The 18,219-nt window shown below is 44.5% G+C and overlaps 1 protein-coding gene across 2 annotated transcripts in view; it reads right to left on the bottom strand.

The window, feature by feature from the left end:
- Positions 1-2,011: 2,011 nt before the first annotated feature.
- adamts17 (ADAM metallopeptidase with thrombospondin type 1 motif, 17) overlaps positions 2,012-18,219 on the bottom strand; it is a 113,408-nt gene continuing 97,200 nt past the window's right edge. For both annotated transcript variants that reach the window (XM_010876778.3, XM_020053303.2), the window contains 4 exons: positions 13,472-13,676; positions 12,682-12,834; positions 2,699-2,876; positions 2,012-2,313 (listed from right to left, as the gene is read on the bottom strand). In XM_010876778.3, coding sequence (XP_010875080.3) covers positions 2,162-2,313; positions 2,699-2,876; positions 12,682-12,834; positions 13,472-13,676 — 688 coding nt within the window. In that variant the 3' untranslated portion in view covers positions 2,012-2,161. The remainder of the gene's footprint in view (positions 2,314-2,698; positions 2,877-12,681; positions 12,835-13,471; positions 13,677-18,219) is intronic.

Consider the following 18,219-nt stretch of genomic DNA (forward strand, 5'->3'; position numbering starts at 1 on the left):
ATGCTGGATGATGTGTAGAAATGCTAGCAAGCACTAGGTTAGGCGTCCGTGTAAAGTTTGAAACCAGAGTCTAGTTTACGTCGTATGTGTTATCATCATTCACATCTCAAACACCATGGGAGGGCAGCTTATGAACACAGTGAAACTAACACTATAGCATGGTCACACTCAATAAAGTGCTGCTGAATCTCAAACAAGCCCCATTTATATTGAGGCAGCCCTCATATAGGCGTAAAATACCCTTTGGTTGGATGGCTCAGTTGGTTGATGAAGCGGACATGAATGTACAGTACATCAACAGGAAGTTAAGATCAGATAAGAGATGTTATGTTGATGTTACTACACCACCATTGTCCATAAAAAACCTGTAGGCAAAAGAGGGATCTTGTGTAGTGGCTGTGAGTAACTGAATATATGTGGTTAAATGTAAGGCAACAGTAAGTTGAGGTAAGATCCATCTAACTGCTAAAATAGTGGGTTTTCTATTGTTTTGATGTAATTACAGCACCTTAAAATGGATCTTGGCTGGTTTATAATAACAACCACAACCAAATGAAAATGACATCAACAGAAAATAATGACAAAAATAACAGTACACATAGTTTATCATTAAACTAAGGGAGAAATCCTTAGATAAGAGAGTCAAAACCATGAAACTCGAGATCCAACCGTAATCTCTGTACTACAGAGTAGCCACACAGGAGTTCTTCCGGTTTTCAGGAGGAAAAGAAGCTGCTTGAAGAAAGAAAACCAGAAACATCTGGTTTCTGTGAACACTACTAAAGGTGATTATCTGTTGATAAGATATCAAAGGTTACGCTGATATTGCAGTTTTCCGGTTAGAGAGGAGACCAGGTCGTGTCTATTGAGGCATGCAACAAATACTTACACAATAAAAAAAAAGGGTTTGTATTAGACAGGTCCAGGTAAATATTTCAGTCTGTGTGTGCACTGATTGACAAACCTCTCCTGGGGCATTGTTTGGTCGTAGCCCTGAGCTACTATTTCACCAGATCAACTTAACAGAGGGCTGGATGACTAGTCCACAACATGAATCTGATTTGTTACCGCTGGCCTAGTTTAAATCCATGGAACGTCTGGGGGTATTAGTGGAGGGGGGTTGAGGAACGCAGGCCTTTTGAACGAGGCCTTGGCTGTCTTGGCCCAGTCCAGCGGGTGGCCAGCCAGTCGCTCGGAGAATACAGGGCCAGTTGAACAGGACAAAAGAGATTACGTGCTCCCACTTTATCTGCATGGTCCCAGGCAGATGATAATTTGCAGACTATGTTTGAGTTATTACATGTTAATTGCATCTTTGTAACATCAAATAACACAATACTTTATGTATGTGAGAACAGTACGTAAATAATACTATCTGTCGGTAAGAGACAATTACTCATATTCAGCCACCATAGCTGTATTCTTAGATTCAGCGGGTACTATTGTTCGGAAAGTTCATTCAACATCTACAGACAATCTGCCAAGACTGTCCACAAGTGCTAAATAAAACAGAACCATACAAGCCATCGCGTCAGGCTAACTCCCAATTTACTCCCTAGACCTCAAAGCCTCTCGCTTTGGTTTACAGCAATTGGAAAAGTTTAAGAAGGTTTTCAAGTCTTTATGACAACCGCAAGCTTATGATCCCTCTTGAAATGGCCTAGGCACTTATTTGCATTTCCTTCTCCCAAAACTGCAACTTTCTACGTTAACTAACAAAAACACTCGTAATTCAATAAAACCAAAAGTAACACTGAAAGCCAGCTGGCATAAAGACTTGACGTGACACTTTATATCTAACTATCATCTCATTATCCTGACTAAATAGCAGTCCTTTAGAATCAAAGCCGAAACACAAAATAATAACATTACAAACCTTATTATAATATATATATATATATATATATATATATATATATATATATATATATATATATATATATATATATATATAATAACATAATAATATTAACATTACAAACCTTATTATCAAATAATAAAGGCTCATCCATGCTACAAGGTATTAGAAACATACCCGCAGGCTATAAGTTAAGTGTTACCAAGACGTCTGGAGTCCTGTCACTCGGGGCAAAGCGTGTGTGTGTGCGCGCGCACGTCCTGTGCGTCTGTCTGCGGTGTGCGTGAGTGAGCGCCGCGACCATTAACTCTGGCGGGGTGTTTTGTTGGCGTAGAAGTCCCTGCAGGTGTCACAGCAGCGCTGGTACCATCTCATGTCCTGACACAGGTTCTTCTCCCGGATCACACGGCAGTACACAGTCCACTGGTCCCCCGTACACTTGTATGTCAGAGCAGCTGGAGGGAACCGGGGTGAAAACAGGGTGAAAACAGGGTGAACATACACACACACACACATACACACACACACATACACACATACACACACACATGTACACACACACACACACACATACACACATACACACACACATGTACACACACACACACACACATATACACACTTACACACACACATATGCACACACACACATACAAACACACATTCACACACACACACACACACACACACACACACACACACACACACACACATACAAACACACACACATACACACACACACACACACACACACACACACATACAAACACACACACACACACACACACACACACACACACACAAACACACACACACAAACACACGCACACACAAGGTTACCTAATCTTGGTGAGGTGATGGTGTTGACATTGACTTTCTCGTTGCAGGCCTCTTGGTGACAGGGCCGGTAGGTAGGAGGTCGAAATAGGGCAGGGCAGTCGTTGCCGTGGCGACCCGTCACTCTGTGCATACACTGAACCACTCTGGACTGCAGGCCTTTCCCACAGGATGACGAGCACTGTCAACACACGACAACTGCACTTACAACAAACCTGACAGGGAGCATGCTGTCACTGTAGAGACAAAACTCAGTGAATGAAACTCAGTGAAAGAACTGCCGGAGTGGACGTCCATTTCTGTTTCCTGGTGTTGTTAAAAGATTATCCTCAAGAGTACCATGTTGCATTTAATCCTCAAAAACCTAAGGAACAAGGTGTCATTCTGGACGATGACAGCTCTTTTATGCATATAATGTATGTGAAATACATTTCAAGGGCAGCTTTTAGACACAACATTGTAAAAAATCTGAAATTTTTTATAATTTTTATTAAATGTCATCCAGGCTTATGTTGCTTCAAGCTTTTGCAATGCTCCTTCCTCCAGCTACCCCAAAAAGTCACTAAATAAACTTTAACTTGTGCTAAATATGGCTGCTAAAGTCATTCCCAGAAACAAACATTGTTATTACACCAGTGCAAACATCTCCTAGCAGGATTCCTGTTAAAGCTACTGTCATTTACTGACAACTTACAAAGCATTGCATGGACTTGATTCTACTTAATTATCTGAATTGCTCCAGCCATCCAACATGCCTCTTTGTACGCGATGGTCACAACCCGCAGGCCTCCTTTCTGTTCCAGGAACCTTTTGTGTAACCAGAAACCTTTTGTGTAACCAGAAACCTTTGGTGCCAAACCACAGAAGGGATGCAGGCTCAGTCTAAACCAACCAGTCTTCATTAGAAGACTAATCGCCTCCGTGTGAACTATAACTATGTGTGGTCTAGCCCTTGAGCACGAAGGTAGGCACTGGAAGGACAAACAAACCTCGCTGTCTCCGCCGGGGTGGCTCCCCTCCACAGGGGCTGCCTCTCTCCCATGCTATTACGGGGCAGAGTCACTGGCATGCGGTCCCCCATGCTGCCCTTAAGAGGGTGCATCACGTCATGTCAGGCTTTTCGATTCTTTCTGACGACTCCGGCTGTCGCAGCCTCCAGACCACCTGGTCGTGTGGCTGATCTAGACTCCAGCTGTCGCTGGCCACCTGTTCCCATCTGTATTTACTGACCCACTGGTCATCTGGACGTGTACCCATACTGATGAACGCGACGTGTTGAAATAAACCCAAAAAGACCTGATTACAAATAGAGGTTCTATCTTTGAACAGACTGATTTTCGATGTTCTGAAATATCCTACTGGCGTTTTGGATAGGTATGGAAGCCATGGTTGTCGGGACGAGTTCCATTTTAGTCCTTAGTCCCTTCCCCCTAGACCTTACTCCTTTGTCTATAACAGATCTAAAGGAAATAGGTGATTAATGTATTCATGGTGTTGGTGCAGAACATTTCCCATTCAGCTCGAATTGAAACGTATCCACCCACACAGAAATGAGACTCATTCTAATGGAGCCATCTCCGTACACTGTCCAGCTATTGAATCAGGTATTTGAACAGCGAAGAGGTAAGCGGCTTGCCGAAAGGGACCAGCAATGAGAACCGAAACAGCGGCAAATTAAAGAGACGTGACATTCCAAACCAAGGTCGACTGTGATTGTTCTACATACGCCAGCGCCTCAGAACCCCACAGCCTTGTCCGTGTCCAATGGTGAACACTTTGCAACAGAGCTTCCCAAGCCCTCCATTCAAGTAGACTAATGTAACATTAATTTCCCAGAACAGCAATTAGCAGAAGCCATTCTCATGGCTTCAGTGTTTGACAGAGAGCTGTGTTCACTTGACACCACTGTCTACATGAACCAGCCGGCACAGAGCTGAAACGAGACGATTATCGTGATCGCCCATCTCTGTAGGTAATTGGAAGGATTCTCGGAGGGCTCAGAGGGTTCTTTTCATCGAGCTTTCATTACTGTTGATGCACATGATCAAGATCAAGCGAGTGCCACACAGTGAGATAAGTATATGAGATAAGGCCCCGAAGAGAGACACAGATACACACCCAAGCAATGTTTGTGTAAACACACAATCACAGATCAATGCTAAAACATACACACACACACACACACACACAACCTATCACAACATTTACAAACAAACACAAGCAAAAATAACATTCTCTGAAACATCTACTGTACTTATTGATCTATGAGATCATTCATTGGATCCCTAACATAGCAGGAATCCACTACAACTTTACTAGTTTCCTGTTTACTCAGTTGCTTTGCAGTGGTCAAATTAATTCACAGACTGGTCACAGGCAGTCACTTCAGTCATTAGTTGAAACTGATCCATACTGGGCTCTTCATCCCTAGCCCCCCTGAACCAGCCCTGTTCCTCTCCCCCAAACCCCCTGAACCAGCCCTGTTCTTCTCCCCCAAACCCCCTGAACCAGCCCTGTTCCTCTCCCCCAAACCCCCTGAACCAGGCCTGTTCCTCTCCCCCAAACCCCCTGAACCAGGCCTGTTCTTCTCCCCCAAACCCACTGAACCAGCCCTGTTCCTCTCTCCCAACCCCCCTGAACCAGGCCTGTTCCTCTCTCCCAACCCCCCTGAACCAGGCCTGTTCCTCTCCCCCAAACCCCCTGAACCAGGCCTGTTCCTCTCCCCCAAACCCCCTGAACCAGGCCTGTTCCTCTCTCCCAACCCCCCTGAACCAGGCCTGTTCCTCTCCCCCAAACCCCCTGAACCAGCCCTGTTCCTCTCTCCCAACCCCCCTGAACCAGGCCTGTTCCTCTCCCCCAAACCCCCTGAACCAGCCCTATCCTTCTCTGACTCCCCCACATCCAACCACCAAGCCCCCAGCCCTGCTTCTCTTCTCCGAACCCCACCCCTGACCCAGCCACGGCATGCTGTGTTAAGGGCTTCTTACAGAATATCTGATAGGCCAATCAAAGGCTCCTCTCCTGGGGGCGTGAGTTAACAGTTAAAGGTCAGTCTCAGTCGGCTTTAATTGAAAATATATAAACCTTTTGAGGTGGTTTGATGTGCTGACGCGGAAAACTGACATCACTCCTTTCTGTTTTATATCACAGTGACCACCACACTCTAAAGAATCTACTTGGCTCAATGCCCATTACAATTGAATTAGACTGAGAAGTTCCAGGAAGAAATCCTGTAAATAACAATTACATAATTTACACTCATTCCTAGGAACCTACAGCGTTGGAATGTTTTCTCTGTTATGCATAAGTTTCACAAGAGCTCTTTGAAGGCAGACACTTTATGTTGTTTTTCAATGAAGGGGTTCAAAAATGGATAAAAGCAAAATAATAACCCGTCAAAAACGGGTGAAAAGAAGTTACACTATTCTTAGACTTTTTATAGAGCTTTTTTGTCTAAACTCCACTCCCCATGTTTGGAGGAAGAAGGATGAGTACAACCCCAAGAACACCATCCCAACCGTGAAGCATGGAGGTGGAAACATCATTCTTTGGTGATGCTTTTCTGCAAAGGGGACAGGACGACTGCACTGTATTGAGGGGAGGATGGATGGGGCCATGTATCGTGAGATCTTGGCAAACAACCTCCTTCCCTCAGTAAGAGCATTGAAGATGGGTCGTGGCTGGGTCTTCCAGCATGACAACGACCCGAAACACACAGCCAGGGCAACTAAGGAATGGCTCTGTAAGAAGCATCTCAAGGTCCTTTTCTGATGTATCAAATACTTATGTGATGTAATAAAATGCAAACTAATTACTTAAAAATCATATAATGTAATTTTCTGGATTTTTGTTGAAGAGTACCTATGATAAAAAGTACAGACTTCTACATGCTTTGTAAGTGAGAAAACCTGCAAAATCGGCAGTGTATCAAATACTTGTTCTCCCCACTGTGTGTATATATATATATATATATATATATATATATATATATAAAGTATATACAGCATTTAAATTAGGATTAAGGTCTACTTATTTACATACCATGCTTCACACTTTAAGGGGAGATGGAACTGCTCTTTCATTACTGTACCTTCAGGCAAAGTTCAAATCTCATCCTACCTGAGCTCTTCGAGCTAATGCTTCTGGTCTCTTGGCCATGTTACCTACAATCCCCCTGCCCCTAATGCTAAAACCAGCTTAACTTTGAAGCTAAGACAGTACATTCTCTGACACATTTTCTGGAGACATATAAAACCCATACTTCTTAAAAAGTATAAAACAAACTTCACAGCCCATGTCCATACCATCGCCTTTCATGAGCTAATGCAAGCAATTTATTATTTATTGTTATAATTTATTTGTTTGGGTGTAAAACTAAACTTTGATGATAGTTAATTCCTAGAGTAAATTGTGGTTAATATTACTGTAATGTGCTGTTCTCCCACTGTGTAAGCTATCTTAATCACTAACTGTTTTTCTGGATAACAGGAAATTATATATATATATATATATATATATATATATATATATATATATAAATGGAAACATATGTAAATTAAAAATGTAAATGTAAAATGTATAATATAATAGTGCACACTTGACCAGAGTGACTGACTCACACACAGGAACTAGTACTTTGGTCCAGAAGCTACCTATCTATCCTGTGTTGGTGGTCCTAAAGAAAACAGATGGGTGAAAGCAATAATGACAGAGTCACAAGCTATGGTCAGAGGGAGCCATCACCAAGCAGGAACCATTAGCAAACGCCCAAGCAGTAGGTGGTTCACTGTAAGTTGTGTAGAATGGCCTATAACAAACCCGTGGCCTTAGCATAAACATTGGAAATTGACCTGATCCCTCAGGACGATGTTCTTCTTTCCAAATCAAACCCGCTATCATGCAAGCCCCACTTTCCACAAACTGAGCTACGTGTGACCAGCATATGACTGCAATGCATCCTTCTGCCAGACAAGAAACAGCAATTTCCCTCAAATTACATGTTTCGAGTATTACTTGGAAATGTGTCACTGTCACCGTAAATCAGCATGTGTGTCTCATACAAATTGAAAGAGATGACATTTCCAAACTCAATCTTTGGTAAATTGCTCCACAACAGGTGCTGAGCTGAATTTCCCTCTGATGCAAAAGGTTTTCTTAGCTTGGAGAAACATTTCCAATAAAGACACACTTAACTAAAGGGGCTGGCTAACTAACTGTGTTTGTTAGTTAACAAACCAGCGCTTGTGTACGTCCATAGAATTGCATGATTTTCACCAACTTGTCGTCAGCGAAATGAGACACAAATCAGTGTACTGAAATAGCGTGAAGTTGTAGTCGTTGTTATCGGTGGAGGACACTGAGAGGTGCTCATCCTGGAAGTGGGCAGCTCATTTGACAACTACAGGGAGCAGGGCTTTAATGACAAGCCCCTCATACCATCCCTGAACAGCCTGGGATGTCAGTGCAAGGGGCCATGTTCAAAAGCTGACAGTATGTGGCTCCCAGATTGCAGACCTACATAAGGGCCACTAGTTCATGTCAGCGGACATGGGCAGAGTTGCTATGTGCAGAGGTCTCTATTTGTATACTTAATAGCCAATGACTTTGTAGTGAAACCGTTGTAGTACTTGAATTCTACTTGAATCTATTGCTGGTGTTCATGTTTCTGACCAAACTGTCGGAAAACACACTCAATGAGGGTGGCATGAGGGCCCTGACTTCTGTTAGGTACCGGGATGAAATCCTCAGACCCATCGTCAGACCTTAAGCTGGTGTAGTGGGCCTTGGGTTCCTCATGTGGCCAGAGTGTGTGGGCAGTTCCAAAAGGCATTGATGCCATTGACTGGCCCTCATGTTCCTCAGACCTGAATCCAATTGAGAACCTCTGGGACATTATGCATCAGTGCATCCGACGCCGCCAAGTAGCGCCAATACCTGTCCAGGAGCTCACTGATGCCCTGATCCAAGTCTGGGAGGAGATCCCCCAGGACACCATCCACCGTCTGATCAGGAGCATGCCCATATGTTTTTGGGAGGGCATACAGGCACGTGGGGGCCATACACTCTACTGAGTCACAATATGAGTTGCCTTGATGAAATTCACGCAAATTGGAACAGCCTGTGATTTCAATTGTTTACTTTGATCTTCGGTGAGAGTTTGAATCCAGCCCTCAATCGGTTGGTGATTTTGGTTTCCATTGACCATTGTGACGTCATTGTTCTCAACAAAATTACACGATGCACAGTAATGATTTTATCTTAGAAATATCTTGATCTTTTTGATCTTAGAAATGTATTCAGTTCATCAAGACCCAATGTGTGATTTAAGTGTTCCCTTCATTTTTCTGAGCACTGTAGTTGGTTATAACACTTTATATTAGGTGAAAAAAGAACTGGCATGATTTGAGCTTTTACATCAACAAAAGTGGCTTGTTTGATATACATAGACATTTGATATACACTGTAAATTAATTTTGTTGTTAATGTGGAACCGATGCTGGACTGGAGCACATAGATCAGAAGTATAGCAGTGGGACTCAGGCTTTAGCCATAGACTCACAACTCAACTTGTGACTTAACAATTGGAGGAGGTGACTTCAGACCTGGACTCGATTTGGAAAGCCAAAGAGTCTCCTGACTTATTTGAATGTTTTTTACCTGTGGATTCAAGTGAAGTGTATAATGTGGGTGAGAAAGTGGAGAGTACAACTGGTTTTAATACAATACAGCTCAGTAGTAAACCTATTTGGACTAACCAACCCCCTAGAATGTTCTTATAAAGGCTTAGAGGAGATTACTATTAATGAGAACTGGGCTGTGAGTCCACAAAAACACACACAGTACTAAGTCCCCTACTCCAAGCATTTAGGACAGATACTCAAAACTGATCAGGAATCAGTGTCAGGGAGACTCCATCATGTGAAAGTTGAAGTTGCCCCTAGCAACTGGCTGTTACATTTTTTCAGCAGACAAACAGTTACAGAATTGGGAATAATCTAATCGGATCCTGCTTTAGATCTGTGCTCGAATGAGGCAATTTCAAGCCTTCTCTCTCTCATTCAGTGGAGAGCAAAGTGCACCTTCCTAAGCATCTTGAGGGGACACACTTGCCTGCCTCCTGCTTCCACACTGTGATTTATGGGTCCCACCCCCTAATGTGCTGTTGTGACCCAGAGGCTTAGACAGTGCCCTCCAGGTTGACAGTCAGTCATAAAACGTCCTAGAAAATTCCAGATCTACAGACATATTCTACCAGATCGCAACCTTAACCATTAGAATGGTGAAATAATATCCGACCCAGAATCAAGTGACTGAGTGCAACACTTGGTAGCAAGGCCAAATGATGAAGTACATGCATGTCAAAAACAGACTGGGTCAGTTTTTTTTACGACTGGAAAATGGAGACCTGCTGTTGAAGGAATTGTATATTTTCAGTTCGGTAGACTTCTTTCCAAGACCCATCATTGATTACAACCCAGCCTTGTTTGATTTATACTAGCAAACCAACAAACCAGATTTACCAGACAACTAATAAAACCTTATTGAATAAGCTAGTGCTGGAGTCAATCGAATATGTTGAATTGGCTGAGGTTCACTAGCTGGAGTTTTTCTAATATAAAAAAGTTATAATTGTAAGGTTTCTCCCATGCAATGTTAAATCAAATGCACAGAGAAGTTGTCATTCTAATAAAAAACGTGAAAACAATACTTGTTTTTGATAAGGAAGTCATGAAGCCCATATTTCACACCCCATTTGCCTGGATACAGTATAGTCACCATACCTCAAGGTCTGTAACTCACACAGCTTTAAAATAAAACAGCTAGCCAAACTGTATAATTGTGTTAGTAACCTAAATAAATAAAGTAGTACATGTCAGCAGTCAGGTTTTCAAAAAGTCCCCGAACTGTCTTGATGAAGCATGGTGTTTGACTGTAGTATTCTTTTAGCATTGTATTATTAACATTTAATTGCATTTCCCGATCTGGGTGACTGGCCTACAGGCATTCCAAGGGCTGTCTGCCATTTGCATTCTACAGTACTTTAAGTGGAATAAGATGTTATACTGTGTGGAATATTGTAACCATTTCCAGGTAAAATGTCAATCTATTCCCTATATAGAGCTCTACTTATAACCAGGCCCCACAGACCTGTATTCATAACGTGCGCACTAGAGACTACGGTGCAATTTAGGAAGCATCTTTGAGAGGAAACACTTGGCATGTACACTGAACTCAGGAAGCGTGTTTCACAAACACAGACTACGCCTAGTCTCTATTGTCCTGGATTATTTAGTCTAGGACCAGGCTAAATCTGTGTCCGTGAAACCGTCCCAGAGAGTATTAAAATGAACTCTACGGGGACAAGCAAATAAACAGAACAATTACTGAACATGTGAATCCAAAGTGTTGTTTTTGCCAACAGCAGAGTGGAGCAGATGAAAGCAATGTTCAGATTGGAGCATGCATCCCAAATGGCACCCTGATCCAAAGAAGTGCACTAAAACAATGGGGTGCCATTGGCAATGTGGTCTCAAAGGAGTCAACTACTGCCAGCTCCAGTGGGTAGAGTACTCTAAGACAATGAGGTGCCAAAACAAGAGCTCTGTAGCATGTCTGCTAGTTTCTCTAACTTACTGTCTGGCAGGAAGTTAGACACCTTGCTACTTTTCCCGAACAGTGGAAGAACCTTGCCTAAGAAGTGCCAGATGCCTATTTGTTTGGCTGAATCGTTTTCTTTGTTTTCAAAGTGATTTTCTAATGAAAAGAGCTACAGTACAGCAAAGGACTTGACCCTGGTTTCTACTGTCAAGCCCCCGGAAGAAGAATGGGAGGAGAGACGGCTGTGTGGTGAAGGAGGTGACTGAGGGGAGGGAGAGGAGAGACGGCTGTGTGGTGAGGGAGGTGACTGAGGGGAGGGAGAGGAGAGACGGCTGTGTGGTGAGGGAGGTGACTGAGGGGAGGGAGAGGAGAGACGGCTGTGTGGTGAAGGAGGTGACTGAGGGGAGGGAGAGGAGAGACGGCTGTGTGGTGAGGGAGGTGACTGAGGGGAGGGAGAGGAGAGACGGCTGTGTGGTGAAGGAGGTGACTGAGGGGAGGGAGAGGAGAGGCGGCTGTGTGGTGAGGGAGGTGACTGACAAGAGAGAGGAGACACAGAGAGGCAAGGAGCTGCAGTTCTTCTCTCTACCAGAGTGTGTAAGTTTGAGCTTTATGCGTATGTGAAGGTGAGCCAGCAGAGTGAGTGAGACACTGATAGAAGGTGCTATCATCCCGCTCGTCCAACAGACAGGGCACACGTCCCAAATGGCACCCTATACACTACTGTGAGCACTGCTTTGGCACACTCTTGATGGGGGCAATCAAATTGGATTTAAGTTGCTATTTGGGACTCAGGCAGAGGGAGTGCTATCTGTCAAGATGCCCCCATCAGGAAGTTGGCACAGCGTTGTTATCAACTACACTGCTGTGTCACAGGAAGGGATGACTCAATTGGACGGGGCATCTGGGTTGAGAGTACTCTCCCCACGTGAGATGTCTGTAAATAGCTTGTCAATGAATTGTGTGTGTTAGCGTGGAGAGGTGTGGAGGTGTGTGTGTGTTAGCGTGGAGGGGTGTGTGTTTGTGTGGAGGGGGGTGTGTTTCTGTGGAGGGGTGTGTGTTTGTGTGGAGGGGTGAGTGTTAGTGTGGAGGGGTGTGTGTTAGTGTGGAGGGGTGTGTGTTAGTGTGGAGGGGTGTGTGTTAGCATGGAGGTGTGAGTGTGTTAGCGTGGAGGGGTGTGTGTTAGTGTGGAGGTTGTGTGTGTTAGCGTGAAGGTGTGAGTGTGTTAGCGTGGAGGTGTGAGTGTGTTAGCGTGGAGGTGTTTGTTAGCGTGAAGGTGTGAGTGTTAGTGGGGAGGGGTGTGTGTTAGCGTGGAGGGGTGTGTGTTAGCGTGGAGGGGTGTGTGTTAGCGTGGAGGGGTGTGTGTTAGTGTGGAGGGGTGTGGCCCATACCTTGGACCAATCCCCAGTCTTCCACTCGTAGCATTTGGACTGGTCCTCACAAGCTTCCTGGTCGGCAGGCTGAGAGTACGGGTTACAGCGCCCCTGGGGGTTGGTGCAGGTCACTGTCCTCTTACGGACCCCGGTGCCACAGTCTGAGGAGCACTGGAGAGAGGAAAGGAGATCAAGAAAAAGAGAACAAAAGGCAGTGAGAAAGAAATTAAAAGCAAAAGAGATAGAGAGAGTGAGAGTGGGGGCCGAGTGTTAGTCATTTTGGAAGGCTCCCGAGGTGGATGCTCAGCTCCCCTCTCTAACCCACTCCAGCTCCTCTTCAGTGAAGAGAGGGGAGAGACAGATCTCCATATTTATGAACTACTGCCGCACTGCTCTCACTCTAACTTCTGGGACAATGTTCTGTATCTCACACACGCATGCACCCACACACAACACGTGCACACACAAAGACAGATGGACACACGCACGCACGCACACACACACACGCAAAGACAGATGGTCACATGCACGCACACACACACACGCAAAGACAGATGGACACACACACACGCAAAGACAGATGGACACACACACGCAAAGACAGGTGGACACAGACACACGCACAGACAAAAGGACTCACACACACCCACACGCACGCACGCAAACATACACAAAGACAGATGGACACGCACACATACATAAACACAGACGTGTACACACAAACAAACACAAGCATACATGCACCCATGAATGCGTTGACACACACACACACACACACACACACACACACACACACACACACACAGACCGTGGACCACTCGGAGGCCTCCCAGATGGTGAGGCAGTGGCGTCCCTCACACCCCTGCAGGGCGGGTGGCTTGCCCCCCTGGCAGTACCGGTCCTGGGTGTGGATGAGAGAGCCGTTCTGTAACTGGTAAACACAGCCCACCTCGCGCAGCTGCAGCCCCTTGCCGCACGTCACCGAACACTGGTTCCACTCTGCAGTCACCCACCTGGGGAGAGGGGAGGAGCGGGGCAGGGGGCAAGGCGGGAGGCAAGGCAGGAGGAGAGAGGGGAGGAGCGGGGCAGGAGGCAAGGCAGGAGGAGAGAGGGGAGGAGCGGGGCAGGAGGCAAGGCAGGAGGAGAGAGGGGCAAAAAGGGAGTGGAGAGAAAAAGAGGGAGAGCCGGAGATAGAGGAAGAGAGAAAGAAAAGGGTAGCGGGAGATGATTGGTTGTTTCATAATGTTTACCATGTTTCCACATCTGTGAACGGAACTGATCAGAGATGCAGAAACTAAATGCTAGCTAATAAGTAGCATCGTCATTTTGGGGGGGTTTGAGGAGGGTGTGTGTCTGTGTGAGGTGGGTGTGTGTCTGTGTGAGGTAGGTGTGTGTCTGTGTGAGGAGTGTGTGTGTCTGTGTGAGGAGTGTGTGTGTCTGTGTGAAGTGAGTGTGTGTCTGTGTGAGGTGGGTGTGTGTCTGTGTGAAGTGAGTGTGTGTGTCTGTGTGAAGTGAGTGTGTGTCTGTGTGAGGTGGGTGTGTGTCTGTGTGAGGAGGGTGTGTGTCTGTGTGAGGTGGGTGTGTGTCTGTGTGAGGTGGGTGTGTGTTCACACGCTTAAAAAAAATGAGTAGAAATGATGTTAACATAGAGGTTTTACAGATGGATAATGGCTGCTTGATCACGGCTGATCTACCCCGGGGAAAAATATAAGCATCAAATTGTTTTCACAAACATGGCATTGAAAATTATTACTAAGTATTCTTTGTGTTCTTCGCTATGGAAAGCAAAACACAGATGCAATTCAAATTCTCATAAATGTAATTCGCAACAGTAAACAGTGCCAATTACAATATTCTCCTGCTATTAAAACTAACAAGCCTTTTACGTACATTATGATCTCGCCCATGAAGCAGTGGACGAGATGTCTGCTGGGTCATGTTCAGTAGGGTACACCGTACCAACACTTGTGGAAAATTAAGATCAGCCTTTCTTTTCGGAGCAATTGTAGGCAGTTCACTCCCGTGTTTAACAACAGGTTCTTCCATTGGGAGTATAATGAACAGAACCTTGTAGAGTATCAGTAAAAAGCCGGATTAAATTAGGTTGCAGAGATACAAACAGAAGGTATGTTTTAGTATGTCTGAATGGCTGACAGTACACGTTGGTTTGTTTTAATTGATCCAGAATTTGCATAATTATAAATTATTACAAAACAGTCACTTCAAAACAATACCATAAAACCCTACCTGATACAAGGCTGATGGACTATGTCCATACTATCAGACCAAAAGCTCCTGAGATTAGGTTTAAAAGGAGATTCACAGCCAAACATATGGGCCTCTGGAATACTGGGCCACTATTATCCAGGTTTTTACAGCAGTAACAAACAACTGGGGAGATACAGACCTCTTCTGTGTTTGTTATTCTGGCTCTTAGTCTGAGATTTAACTTTTCACCTTATAGCTCATAGGTTGAATGTACATAACGAAAATACTTCAAATAACCAGACCCTCACATTAAATCAACAGAATACAAAACACTCAAAAACAAGAAACTTAAAAATACATTTTAAGAGTTGGTCTGTACGGGGCAGTGTGGTGTTTCTCAGGTGGTCTGTACGGGGCAGTCTTGTGTTTCTCAGGTGGTCTGTACGGGCAGTGTGGTGTTTCTCAGGTGGTCTGTACAGGCAGTGTGGTGTTTTTCAGGGGGTCTGTACAGGCAGTGAGGTGTTTTTCAGGTGGTCCATACAGGTCAGTGTGGTGTTTCTCAGATGGTCTGTACAAGCAGCGTGAAAATGATCAATGTATCTGCGCACCCCAGTTGTGTTAGTTCCTACATTACTCAGCTTCTTACCTCGTCCCGACCTTATTTGCAATTTGTCCAGAAGTGCCTGGGAACAAAATTATGAGCGTTCAGTGTAATTATTCTAACCCTACCCTTGTATGTCGCCCCCAAGATGTAATGTAGCCAACACAATGTTGCACACCAAAAAAACAAGTGTGTGTGCTCCGTGTTGCTGAGCTGCTGAGGCTGGATATCTATCGCATGGCAGAGTAATGAATATTGCGGAAGAAAAATGCAAACTCTCCAAGCTTCTAAAGATTGTAAATGAAGTGAGAAAGGCTGAGAAAGGCTGCCATATGGAAATGGGGACTGGCCCAGCAATTTTGTAGAAGGACAACAAGAGAACTGGCACCCTCTCTTTCTCCCGAAAAATTGACCAAAGACGCAGTGACAGCCGCCTCGCAACAGCAGCATAATTAGCAAGTTTGCACAGTAATATAAAATGTGAGCTCGTTTTTTACATCCCAGTGACAATGCTTGTGTGGTCGCCGTGCCCAGAAATAGGCTTTTAGATTGGCTTTGTTACGAATAGAGCCGTTTTCGGATGCCGTGCCCAAATAGATAATACTGGTAACTACGGGTTCAGAACAATTCCGAGAATAATAATTGGGTTTGGCCATTGCAGACACCGGCACCAAAAGACATCAGCTGGCCCTGGCCCCAGAAGTTTTTTGTCAGTCCAGAGTGTTTTTAGGACTATTGTTTGCTGAGTTGGGAATTGCTCGGCATAGAGGGTGTAAATTAAACCTGCTTATACTTGAACAGACCGACTGTTTCAATTGTGGTGTATAGTATTATAATGGCTAGCGGAAATACACAGCTTATTACGACCTAAATTATAATTTTTCGAAACTGATATTCAAATGATCAGGCTATATTCACTCGTTCCTGCCAGACAATCAGCTACATTTTAAACTGAAGCATACAGTATCAATATATTAAGGTGCAATACCTAGCCTACAGTACCAAATCATGTTCAGATTTGGGTCTGTCCCAACTAGCAACCAAATCGGGTCAGTTTTAAAAAGATATATATTTTATACTGGGACTTGTTGGGTCGGATATGAATATATATGAACCACTAGGTTCAGGTCAAATGTTTTTGAACCATGAAGACCTCTACCACAGGTACAGTGGGGAGAACAAGTATTTGATACACTGACGATTTTGCAGGTTTTCCTACTTACAAAGAATGTAGAGGTCTGTCATTTTTACCATAGGTACACTTCAACTCCAGAAAATCACATTGTATGATTTTTAAATAATTAATTAGCATTTTATTGCATGACATAAGTATTTTATCACCTACCAACCAGTAAGAATTCCGGCTCTCCCAGACCTGAAGAGAGCTGGGACCACAGTCTCAAAGAAAACCATTAGTAACACACTACGCCGTCACAGAACCCTGTTCTCCTCTCATTACCTGTATTAACTGCACCTGTTTGAACTCGTTACCTGTATAAAAGACACCTGTCCACACACATAATCAAACAGACTCCAACCTCTCCACAATGGCCAAGACCAGAGAGCTGTGTAAGGACATCAGGGATAAAATTGTAGACCTGCACAAGGCTGGGATGGGCTACAGGACAATAGGCAAGCAGCTTAGTGAGAAGGCAACAAAAGTTGGCACAATTATTATAAAATGGAAGAAGTTCAAGATGACGGTCAATCTCCCTCGGTCTGGGGCGCCATGCAAGATCTCACCTTGTGGGGCATCAATGATCATGAGGAAGGTGAGGGATCAGCCCAAAACTACCCGGCAGGACCTGGTCAATGACCTGAAGAGAGCTGGGACCACAGTCTCAAAGAAAACCATTAGTAACACACTACGCCGTCATGGATTAAAATTCTACAGTGCACGCAAGGTCCCCCTGCTCAAGCCAGCGCATTGTCCAGGCCCAACTGAAGTTTGCCAATGACCATCTGGATGATCCAGAGGAGGAATGGGAGAAGGTCATGTGGTCTGATGAGACAAAAATATAACTTTTTGGTCTAAACTCCACTTGCCATGTTTGGAGGAAGAAGATGGATGAGTACAACCCCAAGAACACCATCCCAACCGTGAAGCTTGGAGGTGGAAACATCATTCTTTGGGGATGCTTTTCTGCAAAGGGGACAGGAAGACTGCACCGTATTGAGGGGAGGATGGATGGAGCCATGTATCGCGAGATCTTGGCCAACAACCTCCTTCCCTCAGTAAGAGCATTGAAGATGGGTCGTGGCTGGGTCTTCCAGCATGACAATGACCCGAAACACACAGCCAAGGCAACTAATGAGTGGCTCCGTAAGAAGCATCTCAAGGTCCTGGAGTGGCCTAGCCAGTCTCCAGACCTAAGCCCAATAGAAAATCTTTGGAGGGAGCTGAAAGTCTGTATTGCCCAGCGACAGCCCCGAAACCTGAAGGAGCTGGAGAAGGTCTGTATGGAGGAGTGGACCAAAATCCCTGCTACAGTGTGTGCAAACCTGGTCAAGAACTACAGGAAACTTATGATCTCTGTAATTGCAAACAAAGGTTTCTGTACCAAATATTAGGTTCTGCTTTTCTGATGTATCAAATACTTATGTAGTGCAATAAAATGCAAATTAATTACTTATAAATCATACAATGTGATTGTCTGGATTTTTGTTTTAGATTCTGTCACTCACAGTTGAAGAGTACCTATGATAAAAATTACAGACTTCGACATGCTTTGTAAGTGGGAAAACCT

This window comes from Esox lucius, chromosome 2 (assembly GCF_011004845.1).
Source record: "Esox lucius isolate fEsoLuc1 chromosome 2, fEsoLuc1.pri, whole genome shotgun sequence".
In the NCBI taxonomy this organism is placed as follows: Eukaryota; Metazoa; Chordata; class Actinopteri; order Esociformes; family Esocidae; genus Esox; species Esox lucius.